This window comes from Orycteropus afer, unplaced genomic scaffold (assembly GCF_000298275.1).
Source record: "Orycteropus afer afer isolate SDZICR_OR568_19922 unplaced genomic scaffold, OryAfe1.0 scaffold00943, whole genome shotgun sequence".
Taxonomy (NCBI): domain Eukaryota; kingdom Metazoa; phylum Chordata; class Mammalia; order Tubulidentata; family Orycteropodidae; genus Orycteropus; species Orycteropus afer.
In genome coordinates this window covers 49,547-70,482 of record NW_006922530.1, presented here as the reverse complement: position 1 = coordinate 70,482, position 20,936 = coordinate 49,547, and the positions used below count along the sequence as shown (strand labels likewise).

At 51.1% G+C, this 20,936-nt stretch overlaps 1 protein-coding gene across 1 annotated transcript in view; it reads right to left on the bottom strand.

Annotated features, from left to right (window-relative positions):
- Positions 1 to 20,936, bottom strand: part of LOC103212375 (gamma-aminobutyric acid type B receptor subunit 2-like) — a gene marked incomplete at its 5' end in the record, with an annotated part of 135,553 nt that overhangs the window by 74,678 nt on the left and 39,939 nt on the right. Inside the window, one exon of the mRNA XM_007958356.2 lies at positions 8,768 to 8,875. Coding sequence (XP_007956547.1) covers positions 8,768 to 8,875 — 108 coding nt within the window. The remainder of the gene's footprint in view (positions 1 to 8,767; positions 8,876 to 20,936) is intronic.

Sequence of the window (20,936 nt, the reverse complement as noted above, 5' to 3'; positions counted from 1 at the left end):
TTTACATTAGGTATATGCACTCCTTGGAGGGATCAATCATGGGAGAACAGAAGGGCTGTGTGTGCACAGGGAGACAGCTCAGGGGGCAGGAGTGCATGGAGGGAAAGACACAGGGAAGAGGTGGCTTTGGGGAGGAAGTGGGAGGGGAGCTGTTGCGTTGTGGGAAATTGCAGTGAATGTCATGAGACAAAGTGTATGCAAACTGCTGTATGGAAAGTGAATTTGCTGTGTAAACCCAAATAACAATAAAAAAAAATTAAAAAAATTGCTAGATGGGATTGAGAAGAAAGACATAAAAGAGGAAAAAGAACTCCCATATCTGTCCCATAGCCGGGGATATCGTCACTGGACTGAGATTCCTATCTGCTTTCTGTCTGTGTGATAGGGAGTGGCCCAGGGACAGAGACCGTCAGCACCACGCTACAGTGTATTTCACTCATTTATAACTCGGCTTCCCCACAAAAGCTAACATGATGAAGCAGTTCTGGAAACGACTCATGGAAAATAAGGCTGAGACAGAGGCTTAAGAAATATCACCGAGTCCAGCTTTTAACGATTAAAGACATTTTTAAAGGCAAAATGGAAACACGAGAGGCCCCTCTGTGGCCAAATGTGAGAAGAACAGGAATGTGTTGCTGAATTCCTGCCAACCAGATCAGATCCACCAGAACCCTTTAACCTGGGGCGGGGTGCTGGCCAAGCCTCTTCATACGATTTCTCTGAAGCATCCAGTGAACTGCTAAAGCTTTGCAGAAGCTCAGCGTGGCCCTCTGGGGACTAGGCAACTACCTGACAGTTTTCAGAAACTGGGGCAGGAGGGAACTAGGCCCAGGAGCTTAGGCCTGGGACCTGCACTGCTCCCAGGGCAGGCAGAGGGAGCCTTCCTACTCATTTATGCTGCACACAGGCCCGTCCCGGCCTCCAGATCTGCCCACACCTTCCCTGCCTTTCTGCGCACACACTACTTCCCAGATTTCCAGAGTGTGCTCAAGCAGCACCCTCTGGTAACACATGCGTGGCCCACACAGGGCACCTGCTGTAACCACGCTTCCCTCCAGGATGGAGGCAGGGACCGCTCTGTCTCCCCTCTGTACCCTGACGTCTTGTGCAGCACCTACACTCAGGTGTTCTTGGGGAACTTGTGGGGATTCAAGCAACAAGCTCTCAGGAAGGGGTCAGGAGAAAGTGACATTGTCGAGCAAGTTCAAGGTTCAAGCAAGTTCTACTTCCCATGAGGTGCCACCACCTGTGTAGGCTCCTGTACCTCCCCATCGACAGCTGTCAAGCTCTTCAGGACATACACCTTCATGTCCCTATGAGGCCAGAGGACACATCTCTCTCCTCGGAAGCTCTGCAATAGTTGTAACCTTACACTTCTATGGGATACCTTGACCAATGTCTGTCCTCCCCACTAGACTGTGAGTTCCACGTGGCTGTGTTTTGCTCAGCACTGTGTTCTCAGTGGTTGGCCTGAGGCCTAGCATAGAAAACGTGCTCCATGAGCATTGGCTAAGTGGACAATAAGACCTGAGAGATGCCCTGAGCGCTCACTCAGTACCAGGCTGGTCTGTCACTCTCTTAAACATGATGCAAAGCAGAGGATATAAGTTTTAGAATGAAAGGTCTTGTTCTAATCCCAGCTCTTGGCAAACGTGACGAATTGTTTCACTTTGCCAGGCCTCAGTGTCGTCATCTATAAGGTGGGGCCACTGATCTCTAGCTTGCAGAGCTGTTATGAGAATAAAAGGAACTGATGTATGGAAAGTACCTAATACAATGCCTGGCATATGGAAATGTGCAACAAACAGTAACTGTTATTATTACAACCATTACTTGGGTTTTTGACAATGAGTGATTCTGCATTTACGTGTAAGACAGTGACATCTAGAGGCAGAGTATGACATTGTACCTCAGCTCTATTAGGAATAATCATCATACAGACAGGACCCACATAAGAAGATCCTGGCACGTGACCAATGTTTGTGACTGAGTGCAGTTAGGTTGGGTAGTCATGAATCACATTTCATTCATCACTTGCAGACACACTCATTGAGTGTCCACTCTGAGTCAGGTTCAGCTCTCGGCACTGGGGATACAGGGAACAAAACAGAAACGTCTTTCTCTCCAGGAGTACACATTTCAGGGGGAGAGACTACCAGTGAATAATTAAACAAATACACCCATGCATATATGCAACACAATGTCAAATAGAGATGATTTAAAATAATCCTAAGTAATGAAAACTAAGGGAAGGAAAGAAAAATAGCACTGACCTCACCATACAAAGTCTGAACACCAGAGACCCCTTGTACTAGGCAAGGCCACCTCCCTATTCTTATCTCAGCCTCTCTGACCTTCTTCCCCCTTTGTCCAAACTTCTGTCTGGTTACATCAGTGTACAGAGACGCCATCACACGCAGTCCTCTCTCTGAGGCTAGGAGGCTACTGGTGGTGCATTCTGAGTGACAGTAATGATTAAACACCAGGCTCTGGTACAAGATCTGAGTAGCATAGTGGCTAAGACACTTGCCTGCTAACCAGACGGCTGGCGGTTCAAACCCACCAGCCACTCCTCGGAAGGAAGGTTGGGCAATCCTACTTCCGTAGTGATACTGCCTCGGAAACCCAAGGAGGGGTCGCTATGAGTCGGGTTTGACTCGACGGCACATAACAACAACAACAACTAGTTGTGTGATCTTTGGTAAGTTACCTAAGCCCCGTGGGCTAGTTTGTTCATCTATCAATAGGGCAATAACCACACAAACTGTATCAGATACCCAGAGCCTGGCTGGAAGTAATTGTTCAACAGATGCTAGCTATTGCAATGATCAAATATCATTTCCCACAGCTGCTCAGAGCAAAGAGTGGCAACTACAGATTTGGCCCAATGCCTGTTTTTGTAAATAAAGTTTTATTGGAACACAGCCATGGTCACCATTCATTTACCCATTTGTATATGGCTACTTTCACGCTACAACCCCAGAGGTGAGTAGTCGTTGACAGAGACTGTATGACCCTCAAAGCCTAAAATATTTACTCCCTGGTCCTTTACAGAAGTTTCCTTGTTCAGAGAAAAGGCAATTCCATCACTTCTTCAAAAAACTAGATTTTCAGACTTGAATTGATCCACACTGGCTTTCTACTAGGCCCAACTCATTGGCCAGCTCCAGAGAACACCATTCAGTGGGAAAACAATGTGGAAGGTGCCCCCTGGAGTCCTCAAAGCAGTGCCCTGCCTTCCTCCCATCATTTAAATGACTGACACTCCAGTGTAGCTGTTAAAAGCCCTCTCTTCCCATTTTCCTTAAACTGAGCCCAGACGGACATCAGAGGGGATGCCCTGGCTGCTTTTGGTGTCAGCAACAAGTCGTATTTGCAGTGAACTTGACTTGTCCTTGAAAAACACCTCCCCTAGAACGGAAGGTCGCATCTCTGAGTTACTGTTCCCATTGCAACTTTAATTTGGTCCTAGCAAGAGGCAGAGTAAAGATTGAAATACAGCTTTCAATTTAAAATTATTTGGTTGGTTTTTAGAAAAAAACTGTGACATGCTGTAAAAATACCAAATTTAGAAGCATTAAGTTTCAATGCATCAACCCCAAAAAACTAAACCCAGTGTGGTAGAGTCGATTCCAACTCATAGAGACCGCATAGGGCAGAGTAGAACTGCCCCAGGGGGCTTCCAAGGCTGGAAATCCTTACAGAGGCAGAATGCCTCATTTTTCTCCCATGAAGCAGCTATTGTTCTTGAACCACCGACCTTCTGGTTAGCAGCCGAGAGCTTTAAGCACTTGCACCACCAGGCAAGTCAGTAACGCTGAAGATTTACCATGCTGCACAGCCATCACCATCAACCATTTCCAAATGTTTCCATCAGTCTTGACAGAAACTCAGTGCCCCTTAAACATAGCTCTCCGTGTCTCCTCCCTCTGCCCCTTGTAACCACGAATAAACTTTGGTCTCTGGGCATTTGCTTGTCTGGATAGTCCACCTAAGTGGGGCCATATAACATTTGTCCTTTGCATCTGATTTACCCTGGTGCGGGTTTTTAACTCTTTCAGGGCATGGATTTTTCTTCTATGCCTCCTCTGATTTGGCTGATAAATGGCACTTGGCTACAGCACCACAAACCTGCTCCTGGAATAATCAGAAAGCCAAGCACAAGCCCAGCGTAGGATGCTGTGTTCATCTGGCCTTAATTGTTTCCACAACAAACAAAGCTGGTGACCAAGCAGTACCCAGAGCCCCCGGCAGTTTCTCAGAGAAGCCCGTTTCCTGGAGGCCCAGGCCACCAGGAGCCCGAACTCTCAGCGTCTGCTCCTGTCTCCTTCCCGGCGCTGATGTGGGCAGTGCGTTAGGGCTGACGGTTGCTGGAGGCCACCTCACTCAGTCACCGCGTGTGGAGCCTGCACACAACTCAACTCCTGAAGCTTTTCCTGACATGTTTTGTTGGTTGTTGCCTGGCAATCACCCGAGCTAGGGAATGGAAGGCTGGTTCTTCAATCACAGGTACCATGGACGGCACACATGCTGACACACAGGGACCAATACGGATCTGTACGACCAGGATGACGTGGTCAAAGCAGCACAGCGTCTGTCAACCGGAGCCCAGGGGTAGGAGGGGCTCCAGGCGCCACTTGAACTGTGCTTCTCAAACAGGGCTTCACATCTCACCTGCAGGGCTCCTTAATGGAGCTTCCAGGGCTCCACCCAAGGCCTTGTGACTCAGCAGGGCTGTCACGGGACCAGAGGGTGTGTGTTCCTTACTAGTTCTAGGGCCTCACTCCAGGGGCCCTGCTCTAGACCTGATGTACTGGCTCATCACCAGGGAAAGTCTGAAAACTAGGGAGGCTGAGCTCCAGCCAGTCTTGTACTTTTCAGACGCTCCCATTCGATTGTAAAGCGCAGCCAGGGCTGAGAAGGGCGGGTGGCCAGCCTTCTCTTCCTCTTGCTGGGAGTTGCTGGGATGCTGCAAAGGCCAGGGGGTGGGTGGGGGGGAACAGGGGGACGGACACACACACACACACACACACACACACACACGCTCGGGGGCCCACATGGGGGAGCTGACGGCAGAGCCGGGCCCTTCCGTCCACGGCAGCTTCCTCCCTGTGAATGCAGTCTGAGGTTTTGCTAAGGTGTCTAGGTATGGGCACAGACAGCAGCACACAGCGCTGCCCCATCCGGAGAAGGAGAAGTGCATGGTGGGGCTGAGGACAGGTGTCGCCAGGGGTGGCTTACCCAGTAAGCAAGGTATGCACAGCCTTCCTTATGCTTACTTGTTAATCTGTAGTAAGCAGTTTCAAAGATGTGATGAAAAATACGTGAAACTCTTCACTACAGATTAGGAAGTAAACACAAGTAAGCCTGTGCTTCCCGTGCTTACTGGGTACTCCACTGCCATCGGGGACTGTAAATTTGAAGAGCCTTTGATTCTGTAGGAAGGTGCTGGTTGGGAGAGGGACAGATACCAGCCGGACCTACAAGCAAAATCTTTGATGTGGTGAAAAAAATGTTCACTACAGATTAACAAGTAAGTACAAGTAAGTCCATGCTTACCTTGTATATGGGTAATGTGACACTGGGTGCCACCTGAGCATTAGGCAGGAGACCACAGAATTGTCACTTACCTAACCCACTGCCATTCCGACTCACAGCTAGCCTGTAGGGCAGAGTAGAACGGCCCCCTATAGGGATTCCTCTGGTAGCATAGTGGCTAAGGCACTTGACTGCTAACCAGAAGGCTGGCGGTTCAAACCCACCAGCCACTCCTCGGAAGGAAGGTTGGGCAATCCTACTTCCGTAGTGATACTGCCTCAGAAACCCAAGGAGGGGTCACTATGAGTTGGGGCCGACTCGACGGCAAACAACAACAACATAGGGATTCCAAGGCTGTAAATGTTTACGGAAGCAGACTGCCTCATCTTTCTCCCAGTGGGTTCGAACCTTTCGTTTAGCAGCTGAATGCCTTAGCCACTGTACAACAGAGCTCTGGAATCATCATTTCCAAACCAAACTCACTGCCACATAGTTGATTTCGACTCATAGTGACTCCCACTGGGTTTCCAAGGCTGCAAATCTTTACGGAAGCAGATTGCCTCATCTTTCTTCTGCAGAGTGGCTGGGGGGTTCGAACCATGGACCTTTTGTTTAGCAGCACTGAATGCCTTAATCACTACAGCACCAGAGTTCCTCGCACCAGAGCTTAGGAGATAGTAAACACTGTTTCAATTTGCCCCCATTTTACAGATACGGAAACAGAGCTTAGAAAGAGGGAGAGATTTGCCCATGTTCCCGCAGCAGGTGAGAGGTCTAACAGGCACTAGAACTCCTTTGCCTGCTGGGGCCCACTGCCTCTGGCCCACTTGCTGTCTACCACAGGAGTTGGGGCTCAGGACTCAGGTAACAGACAGCAAGATGCAAGTTTGGGATGAAGTACCAGAACAAGAGCTTGCACGTTCCAGAGGGGGCTGGGCCTGCAGAGGTGTCATGCTTTGAGACCCCACCCCAGGTGAGAGGAAGGGTACACCCACATGTGCGGGGGGAGGAGAAGAGTGTGTGGGTGGGAGGGTCCTGGGGGAAGAGGAGCTCTGGAAAGAGGCCTTGTGATGCTCTGAGACCCCACCCCAGGTGAGAGGATGGAGGGATGGTTGCTTCCTCCTTGACCTCAAATCAAGAGAGAGGCTTTAAGGAGGTCATTCAGATGACTTTGTAGGAGTCCCCTGCAGCCTGGGGGGCCCAGGGGACTGATGTCCACCTCCCTTCTGAGAGGCCTAAAGGGAGTGATGGGCTGGCCAGCCGCTCCAAGGGTGGAACCAAAGGAGGGCACTATTATGGTGGGACCCCCCTGCCATCCTGGAGTTTGAAGGAGCAAAGGATGCTTATGGCTTCTTATGGACCTGATGTGATTGTGGGTGATGGGGAGGTGGTGTGGCCCTGTCCACGGCAAGGTGGGGGGAGGTGGCCATCATGCTGGGTGAATCAGCAGTGTCTCAGGGGCTGAGAAGGAGCCCCAAGTAGTCAGTTGGGGGTGTATTTCACTCATGCCAAGGGCACTGCAGGAGAAAGAGCCTCAGTGATGGGGGCATTTGGAGGAAACACAAAAGCACCTCCTTTGACTGTAGAAACCCAAAACCCATTGCTGTCGAGTTGGATCTGACTCATAGTGACCCCTCCTTGGGTTTCCGAGGCAGTATCACTACGGAAGTACACTGCCCAACCTTCCATCTGAGCAGTGGCTGGTGGGTTTGAACCTCCAGCCTTCTGGTTAGCAGTCACGTGCCTTAGGCACTACGCCACCAGAGCTCCCATTTGAGTGTAGAGAGTGCACTTAAGCCCCTGGTGGGCGCAGCAAGTCAAGTAACACCATTGCTACCATCCAAGCTCCAACTCGGGAAGGGCTGCAACCCCGGGTGAGTGGAATGGAGGACGAAGGATCCAACTCAGGCTGGCAAAGGCGAGAAGCTGCCCACCTGCCATCCGTCACCCGAGGCAGGGGGCCAGCCTAGCAGGCCTGAGCGGCCAAGGAAGAAGTTCTGCCCCTGAATGCGGCTTGAGGTTTTGACTGTTAGGATGAAGTCCACATATGAGCTGCTCACCAGGGGCCTTCAAATTAAGCGACTTGATCTAAATTTTATCCAAGAGCCAGGGAAGAGATAGTGGTGCCGGCAGAATGACAAAGGCCAGTGGTGGACGGAGTTTCTCATGACTGCATCTCACGAGTCCATGGGGACACCCAGCCACCAGGTGAGATGCCTTCTGCCCACCTGAAGGCAGAGCTCCTGTTCTCACAGGGCCCTCTTTGAAGATGGGATCCGTACATCGGGTCCCTGACCTGGTGCGGTCCCCTCTCAAAGGGCTCCCCACTGCCAATCAGTTAAAAGCTCAGATTTCCTAACGTGACTCCTGCCTTCCCCTCCAGCCTCACTTGCATCCTGCCCCCATTGAGCCCCATGCCTTGGCTCTTCTGAAGCTCTCTCAATCCCTTGAACACAGCCCCCCAACTCCAGGCTGCCTTGTACACTGTCCTCTTGACCAGGTCTGCAGCTGCTCCGTCCTCTTTGCCTGGGTGACCCACTCTCATTCTCCAGGTCTCAAGCAAAGGTGGCTCTTGTGACATGAAGCTTTCCCTGAATGCCTTGCGTCACCCCCACCCCAAAGCACGCTGCCCTAGTATCCTCGTGTCCCCAGCCAGCTTTACCTCCATGGGTTGTCAGTGCTCTGCTAGCCTGATCTCCCCAGCAGGCTTGACTGTGTTTAGCTTAGATCTCCAGTAAGTAGCCCAGTGCCTGGCACATAGTACGGGGTTGATAAATATTTCAACCATCTGTCTGTCAGTTTGGCATACAGTGGTGGCTTGCGTGTTGCTGTAAGGCTGGAAGCCATGCCACCCGTATTTCAGACACCAGCAGGGTCGCCCATGGTGGACAGGTTTCAGCAGAGCTTCCAGACAGAGACAGAAGGAGAAGACAGACCTGCTAACCCACTTCTGAAAATGAGCCAATGAGAACACTGTCCGCCAGGTGCTGGAAGATGGGCCCCTCAGGTTGTTGGGACGGACTCCAAATACAGACCCAGCAGCCACACCAAAGGGCTGAGCAGATCGACAGTCATGAAGATGACACAGACCGACAACGGTTCGTTGTGTCACACGGGTCGCCAATGGCTGGAGACAACTCACCGGCAACTAACAGCCAACAGTAATAGCCATTTCTAATAACCGCTCCACGAACACTGGGGACACCCGAGTCAGCAGCAGGATGATTACCTTCTTCTTCATCTTCACATTTTTGAAGATGGCGTGGACCCTCCATGTCTTTGCAAACATCGCCCCAAAGGCAGTAGTGTAGCCCACAGTGAGGATCCAGGTTCTGACCTAGAGGCCACAAGAAAATGGAGGCATTAACATCCAGGTGGACGAACCTTGCATTATGTGAGAACATCCTGGCAGGGGGCCCTAGATGACAGGACAAACACCCTATCTGACGTCTCAAACCCACTAGCCGCTCCGTGGAGGGAAGACCTGGCAATATGGTCCTGTGAAGGTGGCAGCCCAGGAAACCCTGTGGGGCAGTTCCGCTCTGTCCTCTAGGGGCGCCATCAGAATCCACTCCACAGCACCTAACAAAGGAGCCTTTCAAGCAAATTTCAAATCCAAGGACATTTAGTGCTCTCAGCCATTTGCCAGACCCAGGGTCCTAAACACAAAAGGATATGATGTGCAAAGCCAGTCAGAGAGAGGCACAGAGACCCCGGGCCCATTGAGGAATCTCTAAAGGATCATGTCCAGCCCGCCGTGTCGCCCTCCCTCTCTCGCACGCCTTCTGTGTGGGGCAGACAGAGCAAAAGCTGAAGTAATCACACTGTCCCCTCACTTGAGCCTGCAGGAGACCACGTGGCCTCTCCTCTACGTGACACCCAGCTCCAGGGCTGTGGGCAGGGGATGTGGAGGGCACAGAGCCACAGGGCAGAGACCAGGTAGGTGGATGAGCCTGCCACGGCCCTCCTCAGTGCGCTCAGCCCAGAGCTGACTCTGGAGGTAGCCCACGGGCAGCTGCACCCAGGCAGATGCAGGCCCGAATGTGGGGCAGCTTGGTCAGGGGGCTGGCCAGAGGAGAAGGGCTACGACCGGCCTGTGGAAAAGACAGGAGCGGATGTTGCCTGGCTCCCGCTGCCCAGGCCTCCTCCCTTCACCATCCAGGTCCTTGGCTCCTGCTGCATAGCATCCATGCAGTGTGACCTCAGTGTCCAGTTACCCAATAGCAGGCCATCCTGGCTGCTGAGCCCACTCACATGGCCCGGTTCCCTGCTTGGGACCGATGCTCTCCCTAGCTGTCACCTGGTTCCCCAGGACAAAGGTGTGTCCTGATGCCTAACTGTGGGCTGGTTGGTGGCTGATGTGAGCTGCCAGCTCTGGCTGGTGCCTGCAACCTGCACACCTGGGTCCCTGCGGGCTGGGACAGACCAACATCATCCATTAGGTCTGGGGCCCACTGCCCCATGCACTGCCATCACTGCCACGCCCAGCTCTCTGACCCCAGCCTCTCTTGCTGGACTGGACATTCTCTGAGGTCCCAGAGACTGCTGTATCTCTAGGTTGCACCCCACATTGTGGCCCAGCCCTGGGCCTGGGCCCCCGAGTTCTGGGGAAAAAGGTGGCATCCTTTGTGAGTTCCAGGCTTCTGGTCTCTCCTCTCTTCTCCCCTCAGCTAAGCTCCCAAAAGTCCCAGGCTGCCTCAGTGGAACGCAACAGAGGTGGATGTGGCGGGAGGAAAGAGCCACGCAGGCTGAAGCAGACAGATCGGCTGCCGTGTCCAGAGGCCGGCCCGCTTAGCCCAGCAGGCCACTCCGGCCCAGGGCAGCTGTCAGCAAGACAGGAAGCTCTTGGAAAGGCTCCCAGGCAGGTCCCTTTGCAGACTCCGCCTGCCTGTCTTTCCAGCAACCTGGCTTTCCAGAGACAGGACACTTCTCCCTTCCATTTTTGTTTTTAAAACAGGAACTGACTGGGGAGGTGGCAAGGCCAACCCCGACATCCAGGAAAGAGCACTAGCCTCACAGCACGGTGCAGCGTTGTTGACGAGGACAGAGCTGGGGAGTGCGAAGGCTGACCACGGCCCAGGTGGAGACTTACCCTTCTATCTATTTATTCCCAAAACAAGGAGGAATCAGATGGGCAAGAATGAGTCACGGAGCCTTGGAGAGGGTGTAGGAAACTTACGTTACTACCCACATTATAATATGAGGATGCAAGAAAGTAAACAGAAGGGGGGGGGGCGGCGGAAGGGACTGTCAACCAAGTACTGCAATGTAGACCTGAGCTTATTCAACGACCAGATCATACGTTCCTTGTCTGTCAGGCTGCACCAGGACCTTAGAGATCATGCCATTCGTTCATTCTTACAATCATTCATTTGTTCCTCTGTTCATTCAACCAGGATTAAGCCAGAGGCTAAGCATATACATAAAAACAAACAGAACAATGACAACACCAGGGAACAAAAGCCAGGGTAACTTTTCAGTGCTGTTAGGTGAACGGATGAAGAAACTGAGGCCCAGCGCATTTACGCCATTTCCCTCAACTCCCCCCCAAGGCAGTTCTGGAGCTGAGCCTGGACTCAACGCTTGTGGGTCCAGCCCTCTCCCCACCACCTCAGGCCGCCTCCTCCTTGCAGAGGCTCATCCACTCCCAGGAGGCCCTGCTGGAGGGGAAGGGCACACCCAGGGGGCGTGGCTGATGGGCCTGAGACCATTAGCCCTGGTGACCTCACTCAACAGGCTTTTAAAGCTAATAGTGGACATGACTCTTAAGACTGATGGTCTCCCAAGCATTTTTTTTTATCACATTCTCCTGCCAGAAAAACAAATTTAAACATGAATATACAAAGAATATGGAAATCTAAAAAAACGGTGGAAAAAGGTGAAATAATAGCACTATTTTCGCCTCACCACGTGACTACCAGAGGTCTCGTATTTTGAGGAGATGTGTCCCTCCGATGTGCCTTTAATGTCTGCTTTGACTTAGGTTTTCTTGGAAATGATTGCTTTTAAGCCACTTGTCTATTTTGTGATTCATTAAGACGCCATAATATAAATGAGTTAAAACTCGATAATATACATCTAGCCTGGCACCTGGGAAATGCAGTATGTCACCATCAGCTGAAAGAAGAGTGGCTGAGGAAGCCCTGTAGGGCAGTCGCACCGTACCAGCCGGAGACTGCAATCCTTCGGCTGCCCGTGGCTGGCGTCTGGGATCCTGGATGTCCAGAAAGTTCCCACCATTCCCTGATGAGAGTGCTCACGGTACCCAAACTGTGCAAATCTAACCCAGTCTCCCCAGCCCAAGCACTTCACCACTCCACAGAGCAGGTCAAACCCTAAATTCTTAGCAGGGTGTGGTCCTTACCTCCACCCCAGATTTCTCCTGATACTCATCACCTGGCACTTTGTGCCTGGGCAATACCACACTAAGGATCCCTGGTGGCACGATGGTTAAGCCCTTGGCTGCTAACCAAGAAGTTGGCAGTTCAAACTCACCAAGCAGTTCTGGGGATGAAAAACCCGATGATCCACTCCTGCAGAGATTACAGATTAGAAAACCTCCTGGGGGCAGCTCCACTCCGTCACATTGGGTCATTATGAGTCCAAATTGACTCGACAGCACCTAACACCGCCACCATGATGCTGAAACTTTCCAGGCACTGTGCTGGCTCACGCTGCAGGGCCTGGAACGAGCTATTTTCTCTGCTCAGAATGCCATTCCTTGCTGTCTCCCTGACAAATTCTTATTTGTTCTCCCAAATCCAAACTCCAGAACCACCTCCCCTGAGAAGCCTTCCCAGAACTTGTCAGGAGAGGCCCTAGTTCCCTCTTCCTGGTGACTTCTGCTCTCACTCATGTCCCTGCTGTCGGGCACATGGAAGACGTCTATCTGATTAGCTGTCCGCCTTTCCTGTGAGATGGGGTTACTTAAAGGCAGGCCCATCTTGTCCACCTTTAAATCTTTGGAGCCCAGCACGGAGTGGATGATCAGATTGGATGGGTCTGCTTAGGAGGTAATGAGTTTCTTGTCACCAGAACTATGCAAGTCAAGCCTGTGCAAGTACGTGAGAGGAACACCACTGAGGGAACGAGAACATCTTGGGGCTAAAAAGGCTGAATTCACGGCCTCAGTGGTCCCTTCTACCCAAATGAAATAGACTGTTTGGGAGGTAGTGAGCCCCCTGTCACTCCATGTATGCAAGCAGAGCCTGGAGGACTCCCTGTCAGGATGCTGTTGGGGCATTTCCTGCAGCGAGATTTCATCTGATGCCCCCCTTCCCCAGATGCCTCACTTCTGTGTAGCTCTATGACCTTGAAGGTTCTGAGGGGCTTGCACGATTCTGTTTTCCGATTTGTTGCCTCTAATACATATCTGTACTGATTCAACGGCATGAGACAAGCCATTCCTTTACTCCCCCCCCCCCCAAAGTCTTAAACATCCTCTTCTGACGTTAATGTCTTTTCTTCTCTCCCCTCGGCCATAAAGCCCTCAGCCTCCTCTGCAAACCGTCTTGAACATATATGTCCATGGGGGGAGAAGAACATTAGGCTAGCAAGGCCCGTCTCCATCTTAGTTATAAAAAGGAGGAAAAAAAATTAGAGCAAACCTCCAAACGGAAAGAAAAATCTATGCCCTGAACCATTGCGCTCAAGCGCTCATTCCATTGATTTGATGGAGGCGAGCCTGGCAGGGCGAGGGGTCTTCACTGCTCTTTTGGGGATCAGTGGGAGATGGACACAGAGCTTCTGCTGCAGATCTGTTCTGACAGATGACGAGGGCTGCCGTGCTGAGGGGGCGCTGCATGTCACCGCAGACGCACGTGGTCCCAGCTGCGCAGCCAGACGGTGGCGGAGCCCCGGCAGACGGCCTGACGTGGTAGAGCACTCTGCTTTCCCACTGTCCAAAAGCCCTTCTGTTTCATTCTGACCGCTGAGCCCAGGCAATCAATAGTGAGAAGGCAGGAAGGAAAACCCACAAGGACCAAAAGCAAACCCCAGGCCCGCATTCTGTATGAAGTATGTGTGGAGGCGGGCTGGAGGCTGTAGCCAGAGCCGAGAGGCCAGACTTCAGTCTAGGGTCTCCAGGGCCTGTCTTCCTGCACCAGGGGGTGGCCAGAGACTCAGGGTGCGCCCTGAAGTAATAACCCTCCGAAGGGCACCCCCTAGAAGCAGCTCTGGAAGATGCCGTTTTGTTCAGTGTCCTTTAAACAAGGGTCCACATGGACTATTTCCTACGGAATTTAGAATAAAGCAAAGCCTTACAGTTCAGGGTGATGGAGACCCAGCCACAAACAGGGACCCAAGTCAGGGCCAAGGGGGCATCTCGGGAGCCATGGTGCACATTGGAGAAAGGCCACCCTCCTGGGAGGAAGGATTACCGAGAGGCAAACCCGCTGGGCCCTTTTTGGAAGAGCTCGTCCTTAAGCACATGGCCAGGACCATCCATGTGAAGCAACAACTCTCAACCCACATGACGGCCCTGAGTTATCCCTCAGCCACCTCAGAAAGAAATCCTCAAGCAAAAATACACCATGGCCCTTTAAGGACTTAAATAAACATGCATCACCAAGTGCTACTGGGCTTGAACTTACAGGGTAGCCAGCTGGGTGTTCCTAGATAGTCTTTATCTTTTGAGTTAGAGTTAGAAAGGACTATCATCTCAGGAAGGGCTGGAAGAGAGCACTGTGCACCCCAGTCCAGTGCTGGGGACCCCACACCCACATTTCTGCCCATGCTGAACTCACACCCCTCCTGTGAGCAGCGTGAAAGCCTGAGAACATACCTTGTGGAATCTTAGCAGAAACCCAGCACGAGTGTGGAGGAGTAAGAACCCAAGCCTGCCTTTGTGAAATGACTGACTGCCTGGCTTCTCGAGGCTCCAGGGTGGAGGCCACGTCCAGCGTCGTCCAGCCCAGGAGCCCCTCCCCTCCCCCCAGCTGGTCCTCAAGGGACAAGGTTCAGTCGATGAGGCACTGGCTACCAGTCCTGGCCTTGCCACTCGACGTGTGGGCTGGGGGAGCAGCCTAGGCGCCACCAGGAGCCTGATAGATGGGCAGCATCTCAGGCCATACCCCGACCCACTGAACAGAGTCTGCATTTGCACAAGCCCCCCAGGTGGTGTGGTCTGAGCAGCCCTGTCTGTGCAGTTACAAGTCAGAAGCGGGCTTACTCTGGCAGGGCGGCTGGATGGTAACTGGCAGAGGATGGGAAGGGCTGTGGGACGCCGGTCATGTTTGACTTCCTGTCTGGGTGTAGAGTTGCCACTGTCAGCAGGTGGAAGCGGCTGGGAGGTCTAAGCTGAGCCTGGTCCTCTGACCTCTGCCACAGCAGCCCTGGGCTGAACTGGCTTCTCATAGCTCTATGCCACATTCCAATGACTGGGGACTCATGTCTGGAGAATCCTTTGAGGTCCCAGCTGTGTCATTCTGACCTTCCTGGCAGCCTGCCCCAAGGCTCCTTTCAGCTTGCCTATGGCTTCGGCAGGCCCTGAGTCTGTACCTGACCCAGGGCCCGCAAGCAAGGCCACACAGGCTAGATATCACCATGGAAAAAGGTACCCTGAATTAGCTAGCACCAACCCCCATTTTTCCAGCCTCTTCTTCATCCAAGTCTACTCTGGTTTATCAGGGTCTCTCAGGAGCATCCAGGGGTGAACACAATTGTCCAGTCATAGTCCTGCCATCCACCCATGTATCTATAACAATAATGGCTAACATTTATTAATTCTTACACACGGCAGGCACTTAATGTGTTACATACATCATCACACTTCATCCTCACAATTCTTTTATCATCCCCCTTTTGCAGAAGGATAAACTCCATTCAGAGATGTTAAGAAACTTCAAGTCACACAGAGAGGGAGTGGTGTGGCTGGCATTTGAACACATGTCCAACTACGAGTGGCTCCCTCACATGCCAGGCACCCCAGTATTCTTTGGGGATGTGTCAAAGAGGAATGAATGACGATACTGAAAAACACTGAATCAAATACTTTAAAAGGGAATACCTTATAGTATGTGACATGTCTTAATTAAAAACTGAGTGGAGGAAAATTTTGGTTGGAATAAATGTTTACTGGATCCCTAAGAATTTCATTTTTATTGACCTGCTCTCCCAGCACAGGAGTTCCAGTGGCGCAAATGGTTAAGCACTCAACTACTAGCCACAAGGTTGGTGGTTGAAACTCACCCAGAGGCACCTTGGAAGACAGGTCTGGCAATCTACTTCCGAAAGATCATGGCCTTGAAAACCCTAAGGAGCGTGGTTCTACTCTGCACACGAGTCGGAATTGACTCGATATCAGCTACCAACTGATATAAACCAGTGAACAAAAAATCAAAATGTCTCTAAACATGTGGTGAATGAAATGTATCAGGCACCTTTGAAGGTGGACAGAGCTGGTATCAATCCTCAGCTCTGCCATCGATCAGCATGTGACATAGTCTTGCAGAGTTCTCGTTTCTTCGCCCATATCTTCACCTTGGTAAGTGGCTGCAGGGATGTGAAGGAAAGACCGCACCTGGCAGGGAGCTCGCCCTTGGGGAATCACACCTGACGGGCGGTCACCACCCCAGGTGAAGCCCAGTCTGCCCTGACTCAGGGTGACCCCTCCACCCCCAAGGATCAGGAAGCTGTTGCAGCTCCACGGGCCCTGGCCTGGATCTAGGGTCTCCCTGGGCATCCTGGCCCATGCTGAGTCCCTCCTGACCCCTCCCACACCTGTGCTGGGTTTCTGCTGAGGCGGGAAGGCAAGCTCCACCTCGTCTCCTCCCTACTGGCCTGGCTCCCTCTCCAGGCTGATGTCTGGGATTCCTGAACCAGGTCAGTGTGGCCCTCCTCCTAAGCCCTGGCCCAGGGGGCTCTGTCCCACACCTAGCACTGCCCTCATAGGCAGCTCTGAGCCCACAGGGGCCAAGTTGCTATGGTAATTCCACTACCCACACAGTGTCCAGGGAAACAGCTCGGTGTAGCTAAAGCTGTTAGCAAGACTTGCTGAAACCAGCGCTGACAGTCTGGAAGATTCCGGGAAGGGTCAGAGGGAGCGGGGGATGGGGACTAAGTGTAACTGCTTTCCCAGCAGTCGCACTCTGTGTGGTGCATGTGTGTGTGAGTATGGCCACATGCACTCCCACGTGAACCCCCTCCCTGTCCAAGTTACACGGCCCTTCCGAGCAGAGGCACTGCCTGTATCGGGACACATGCTGGTGTGATTGTCAAAGGTTGCTTTGCGAGGTGGCGGTCATGGTTTAGTTTATATGTTATAGCTGAAGGGACAAAAGGGGCCTTTACAGGGCCACAGGGCAGACTGAACTGTGACTTCCATCCGCTGCACTGTGTCTGAAGTGAGCTCATGGTCTACCTGGTTCCCTGTCCTATAAGATTTCTTACAGGACACAGGGTGGGACCCCAGGAAGTGACATTGTCCTATCTAACCCACACCATAATGCAGGCAATATTGTTACCGAGGCTCAGAGGGGCTAGGGCACTTGCCAGGGTCAAGAGCTAGTGAGTGTTGGAGGTAGGTGTCACCCCCAGGCTGTGGTTTTAAGACCTGTGCCCACTGCCTCAGGTGGCCCTGCTTCTACATCTCTACCACCCTCTGGGTTAGACCTTATTGTGGGCGACCTCCAGGTCCAGAGAGAGCAGAATCCAAGGCTCAGGGTGAGCAAAGCAGCCAATACTCTGGAATAGCAGGCAGAACGCATCCTGAATTGTACTCACAGGGGACTGGTATTTAGGCTGCAAAGTCCAGAGCTGCACGCACCTGTTCCTGAGAGGCACTGGGGAAGGACGGAATAAATGACGCCCATCCTGACCCGCCTACAAATCTGCGCTGACCCAGTTCAGTCCCCAGCAGTTAATCTGTGCTCTCCCCACAGTCACGAACGTGGGCTCCCCTCTACGGAGGCTCTGCAACAGCCCTGACTCGGAAGGAATGACTTCTCCGAGGTGGTGAGAACCAGGCCCCAGCGTCTTCCCAAGCCCTCGTGTTCCCAGCTAGCTGATGCAGGAAGCTCTTTATGATTTATTCATGCCGCCTCCCCAAGCCTTCCAGGACAACCTTCCCCTCACACAAATGAGCGTGATGCCCAGAATAGAATGTCAGGCTTCATTAAAGAAAAACCCTGGGTGTGGGGGCCGTCCCTGTTTTTGCTCCCTGGCCCGCGTCACCCGGCGTTTGTGGAATTCAGGTCAAACGCAGGCAACACCCGACCTTTAGCAGCCCTGGCTCCGAACAAGCTGAGACGTCGGAGGCTTCTTCTGGGAGGAAGAGACTCTCTGGGCACTGGGCAGCTGGAAACGTCGGCCTTGGGTCTCTGCGCCGGGGACTGGACCTTGGGCCAGTTCTATACATGCCCAGGCAGAGGAGTCCCTGGAGGGGCGAGGGCTGTGCGGAACGAGGGTGGAGATCTGTCCCCAGTTCTAGCATGGAGACCAAGGCATGCCCCTCAGGGCTCTGCTTCACAGGAGCCATTAAGGTATCAGAGCACCGTGCAAATTATACACGCTGCCGTCCAGTCGATTCTGACTCACAGAGCCCCTAGAGGACTGAGTGGAATTGCCCCACAGGGTGTCCAAGGCTGTCAATCTTTACGGATGGAAAGCTTAAACCAAACCCACTGCTGTGGAGTCAATTCCGACTCACAGTGCCCCTAGAGGACAGAGAAGAACTGCCCCCGAGGGTTTCCATAGCTGTCAATCTTTACAGAAGCAGCTCAAACCAAACCCACTGCCACAGACTTGATTCTGACTCACTGTGCCCCTGAAGGACAGGAGAATGGTCCTTTCGGGTTTCCAAGGCTGTAATTATTACATAAGCAGCCTGCTGCAGCTTTCTTCTGTGGAGCCACTAGTAGGTTCAAACCTGTGACCTTTTGGTTAGCAGCTGAGCACTTAGCCACTGTGCCACCGAGGCTCCTTCCATTTGTGTAAATTTGAGGTCACCAATTTGGTACCATTTTCATTATTGTCGTTTCAACCTTGGAGAAGGAGTCCTAGCACTTTGGAGCTCAGGAGGAAGAGGGAATCCCTCTCTTCTTCTTACTTAACATCTTTGGGGTGTCTCAGGAGCATCCCCTGGACTCAGGCCTCCCCACTGCTCAGGAAAGCTGACCACAGAAAAACATGGTGTCCATGAACTTGTAGGGCACTGCACGGGCACAAAAGTCATGCTGAAGCAGAAATGTAGGGGACCCAACGAGGCTTAACACCTTCCTTAAAGCAAGCAAGACTTCTACCCGCAGCAGCCATCAACCCAGTGCCACAAGGTCACACGCTTCACAGAACAGACCTGCTAACCCTCACCTACAAGGAGCTCTGAGCAACTCAGCTTCTTCAAAGCTGACTCCAGGCACCCTGACACCAGGCATGTGGGGGGCCTGAACCCCTTGGATGGATTCATCTCCTTAAGTCCTCGAAGGGCAGAATAAAGCAGGAGGTGGGTGACAGTGCCAAGTTGGGAATAAAAATCTCTGAGTAGGAACTGTGACCCAAGTGAGTCCTGAAGCACTTGGGGTTTGACCCACTCCAGGACAGAAGGGGTGCCTGAGCACCCCAGCAATCTCACAATCCTCTGGGTTAGGGGGACTCGACCACACACTTCTGAACCAGAACCTCAGGGACAAGGAAGCCCGGCTGTGAACATCTCACTGGCCAGTTACACTGAAGTCACTGGTCACATTAATACTTTCCAGAAGCTGTGTGATAGTCCAGTCTAATCACTGCAGGAATCAGAGGGGCATCATCACCTACAACCTAAGGTCCTGGGGTTCTTTCCTTTTCACTGGCTGTCCCCAAGCACAGGGACCTGGTGTAGTCCTGGGGGTTCACTGCGTGGGTGGTGGGAGTCTTCTACTTCTTGATCCCTCACAGCCAACTCTTCAACCTCTCCTTGTCCAGCAGTGGGCAACACTGAAACTTTAGAGCAGCAAATACCACTTCAAGAGACAGCTTTGGAAAAAAGCTCTCAATACCTTCAAAGAAGGGAACTGGATAAATTATTGCATTTGTCACAACAGAGACTCAAATGGCTAACTCAGGTTTGAGAGACCACAGTAGTCAAAGTCCAGAAATAAATCCTAATAGGTCGCCCTCATCTTAAAAAAATAAGCTGATGAAATCAATGTAATTCATTACATTAATAAAACAAAAGAAACACACGATTATATCAATCAATGCAGAAAAGGCATTTGACAAAATTCAACACCCATTCCTGATAAAAATGCTGAAATAGGAATAGAAGAGCAATTCCTCAACATAATTAAGGACATATATACAAAACCAATAGCCAACATTACTCTCAATGAGGAGAGACTTAAGGCATTCCCTTTACGAATGGAACCAGAGAAGGATGCCCTTTATCCCCACTCTTATTCAATATTGTGTTGGAAGTCCTAGCCAGAGCAATGAGGCAAGAAAGGGGAATAAAAGGCATCCAAATTGGCCAAGAAGAAGTAAAACTATCTCTGTTTGCAGATGATATGATCTCATACATAGAAAATCCCAAAGTCTTGGTAAGAAAATTACTAGAACTAATTAATAGCTTCAGCAAAGCAGCAAGGTACAAGATCAACATATAAAATCAGTCAGATTTCTTGACATTTATGAAAAGAACTCCAAAAAGGAAACCAGGAAGGCAATACCATTTACAATAACCACTCAGAGATGAAGTACATAGGAAGAAATCTAACCAGAGACGCAAAAGACCTATACAAAGAAAACTACAAAACATTATTACAAGAAACCAAAAGAGACCTACATAAATGGAAGAATATACTATGCTCATGGATAGCAAGACTTAACATTGTGAAAAAGTCAAAGTGATCTACAGATGTAATGCAACCCCAATCTAGATTACATTATCTTTCTTTAAAGAGATGGAAAAACTAATCACCAACTTTATGTGGAAAGAAAAGGGACCCCAGATAATTAAAGCACTACTAAAAGAACATTTAAAGAATAGATTTGACACATTGAACACCAATGACCAAAAATCAGAGGAATTGTGGGATGGCATTAAGAACATCATCCATGAAGAAAGCAAGAGGTCATTGAAAAGACAAGAAAGGAAGAAAAGACCAAAATGGATGTCAGAAGAGACTCTGAAACTTGCCCCTGAGCGGAGAGTAGCTAAAGCAAATGGAAGAAATGACAAGATAAAAGATCTGAACAGAAGATTTCAAAGAGCTGCTCGAGAAGACAAAGCCAATCACTATAAGGAAATGTGCAAAGACCTGGAGTTAGAAAATGAAAAAGGAAGAACACGGTTGACATTTCTCAAGCTGAAAGAACTGAGGAAAAATTTTAAGCCTCGAGTTGCAATACTGAAAGATTCTATGGGCAAAATATTGAATGATGCAGGAAACATCAAAAGAAGATGGAAGGAATACACAGAGTCA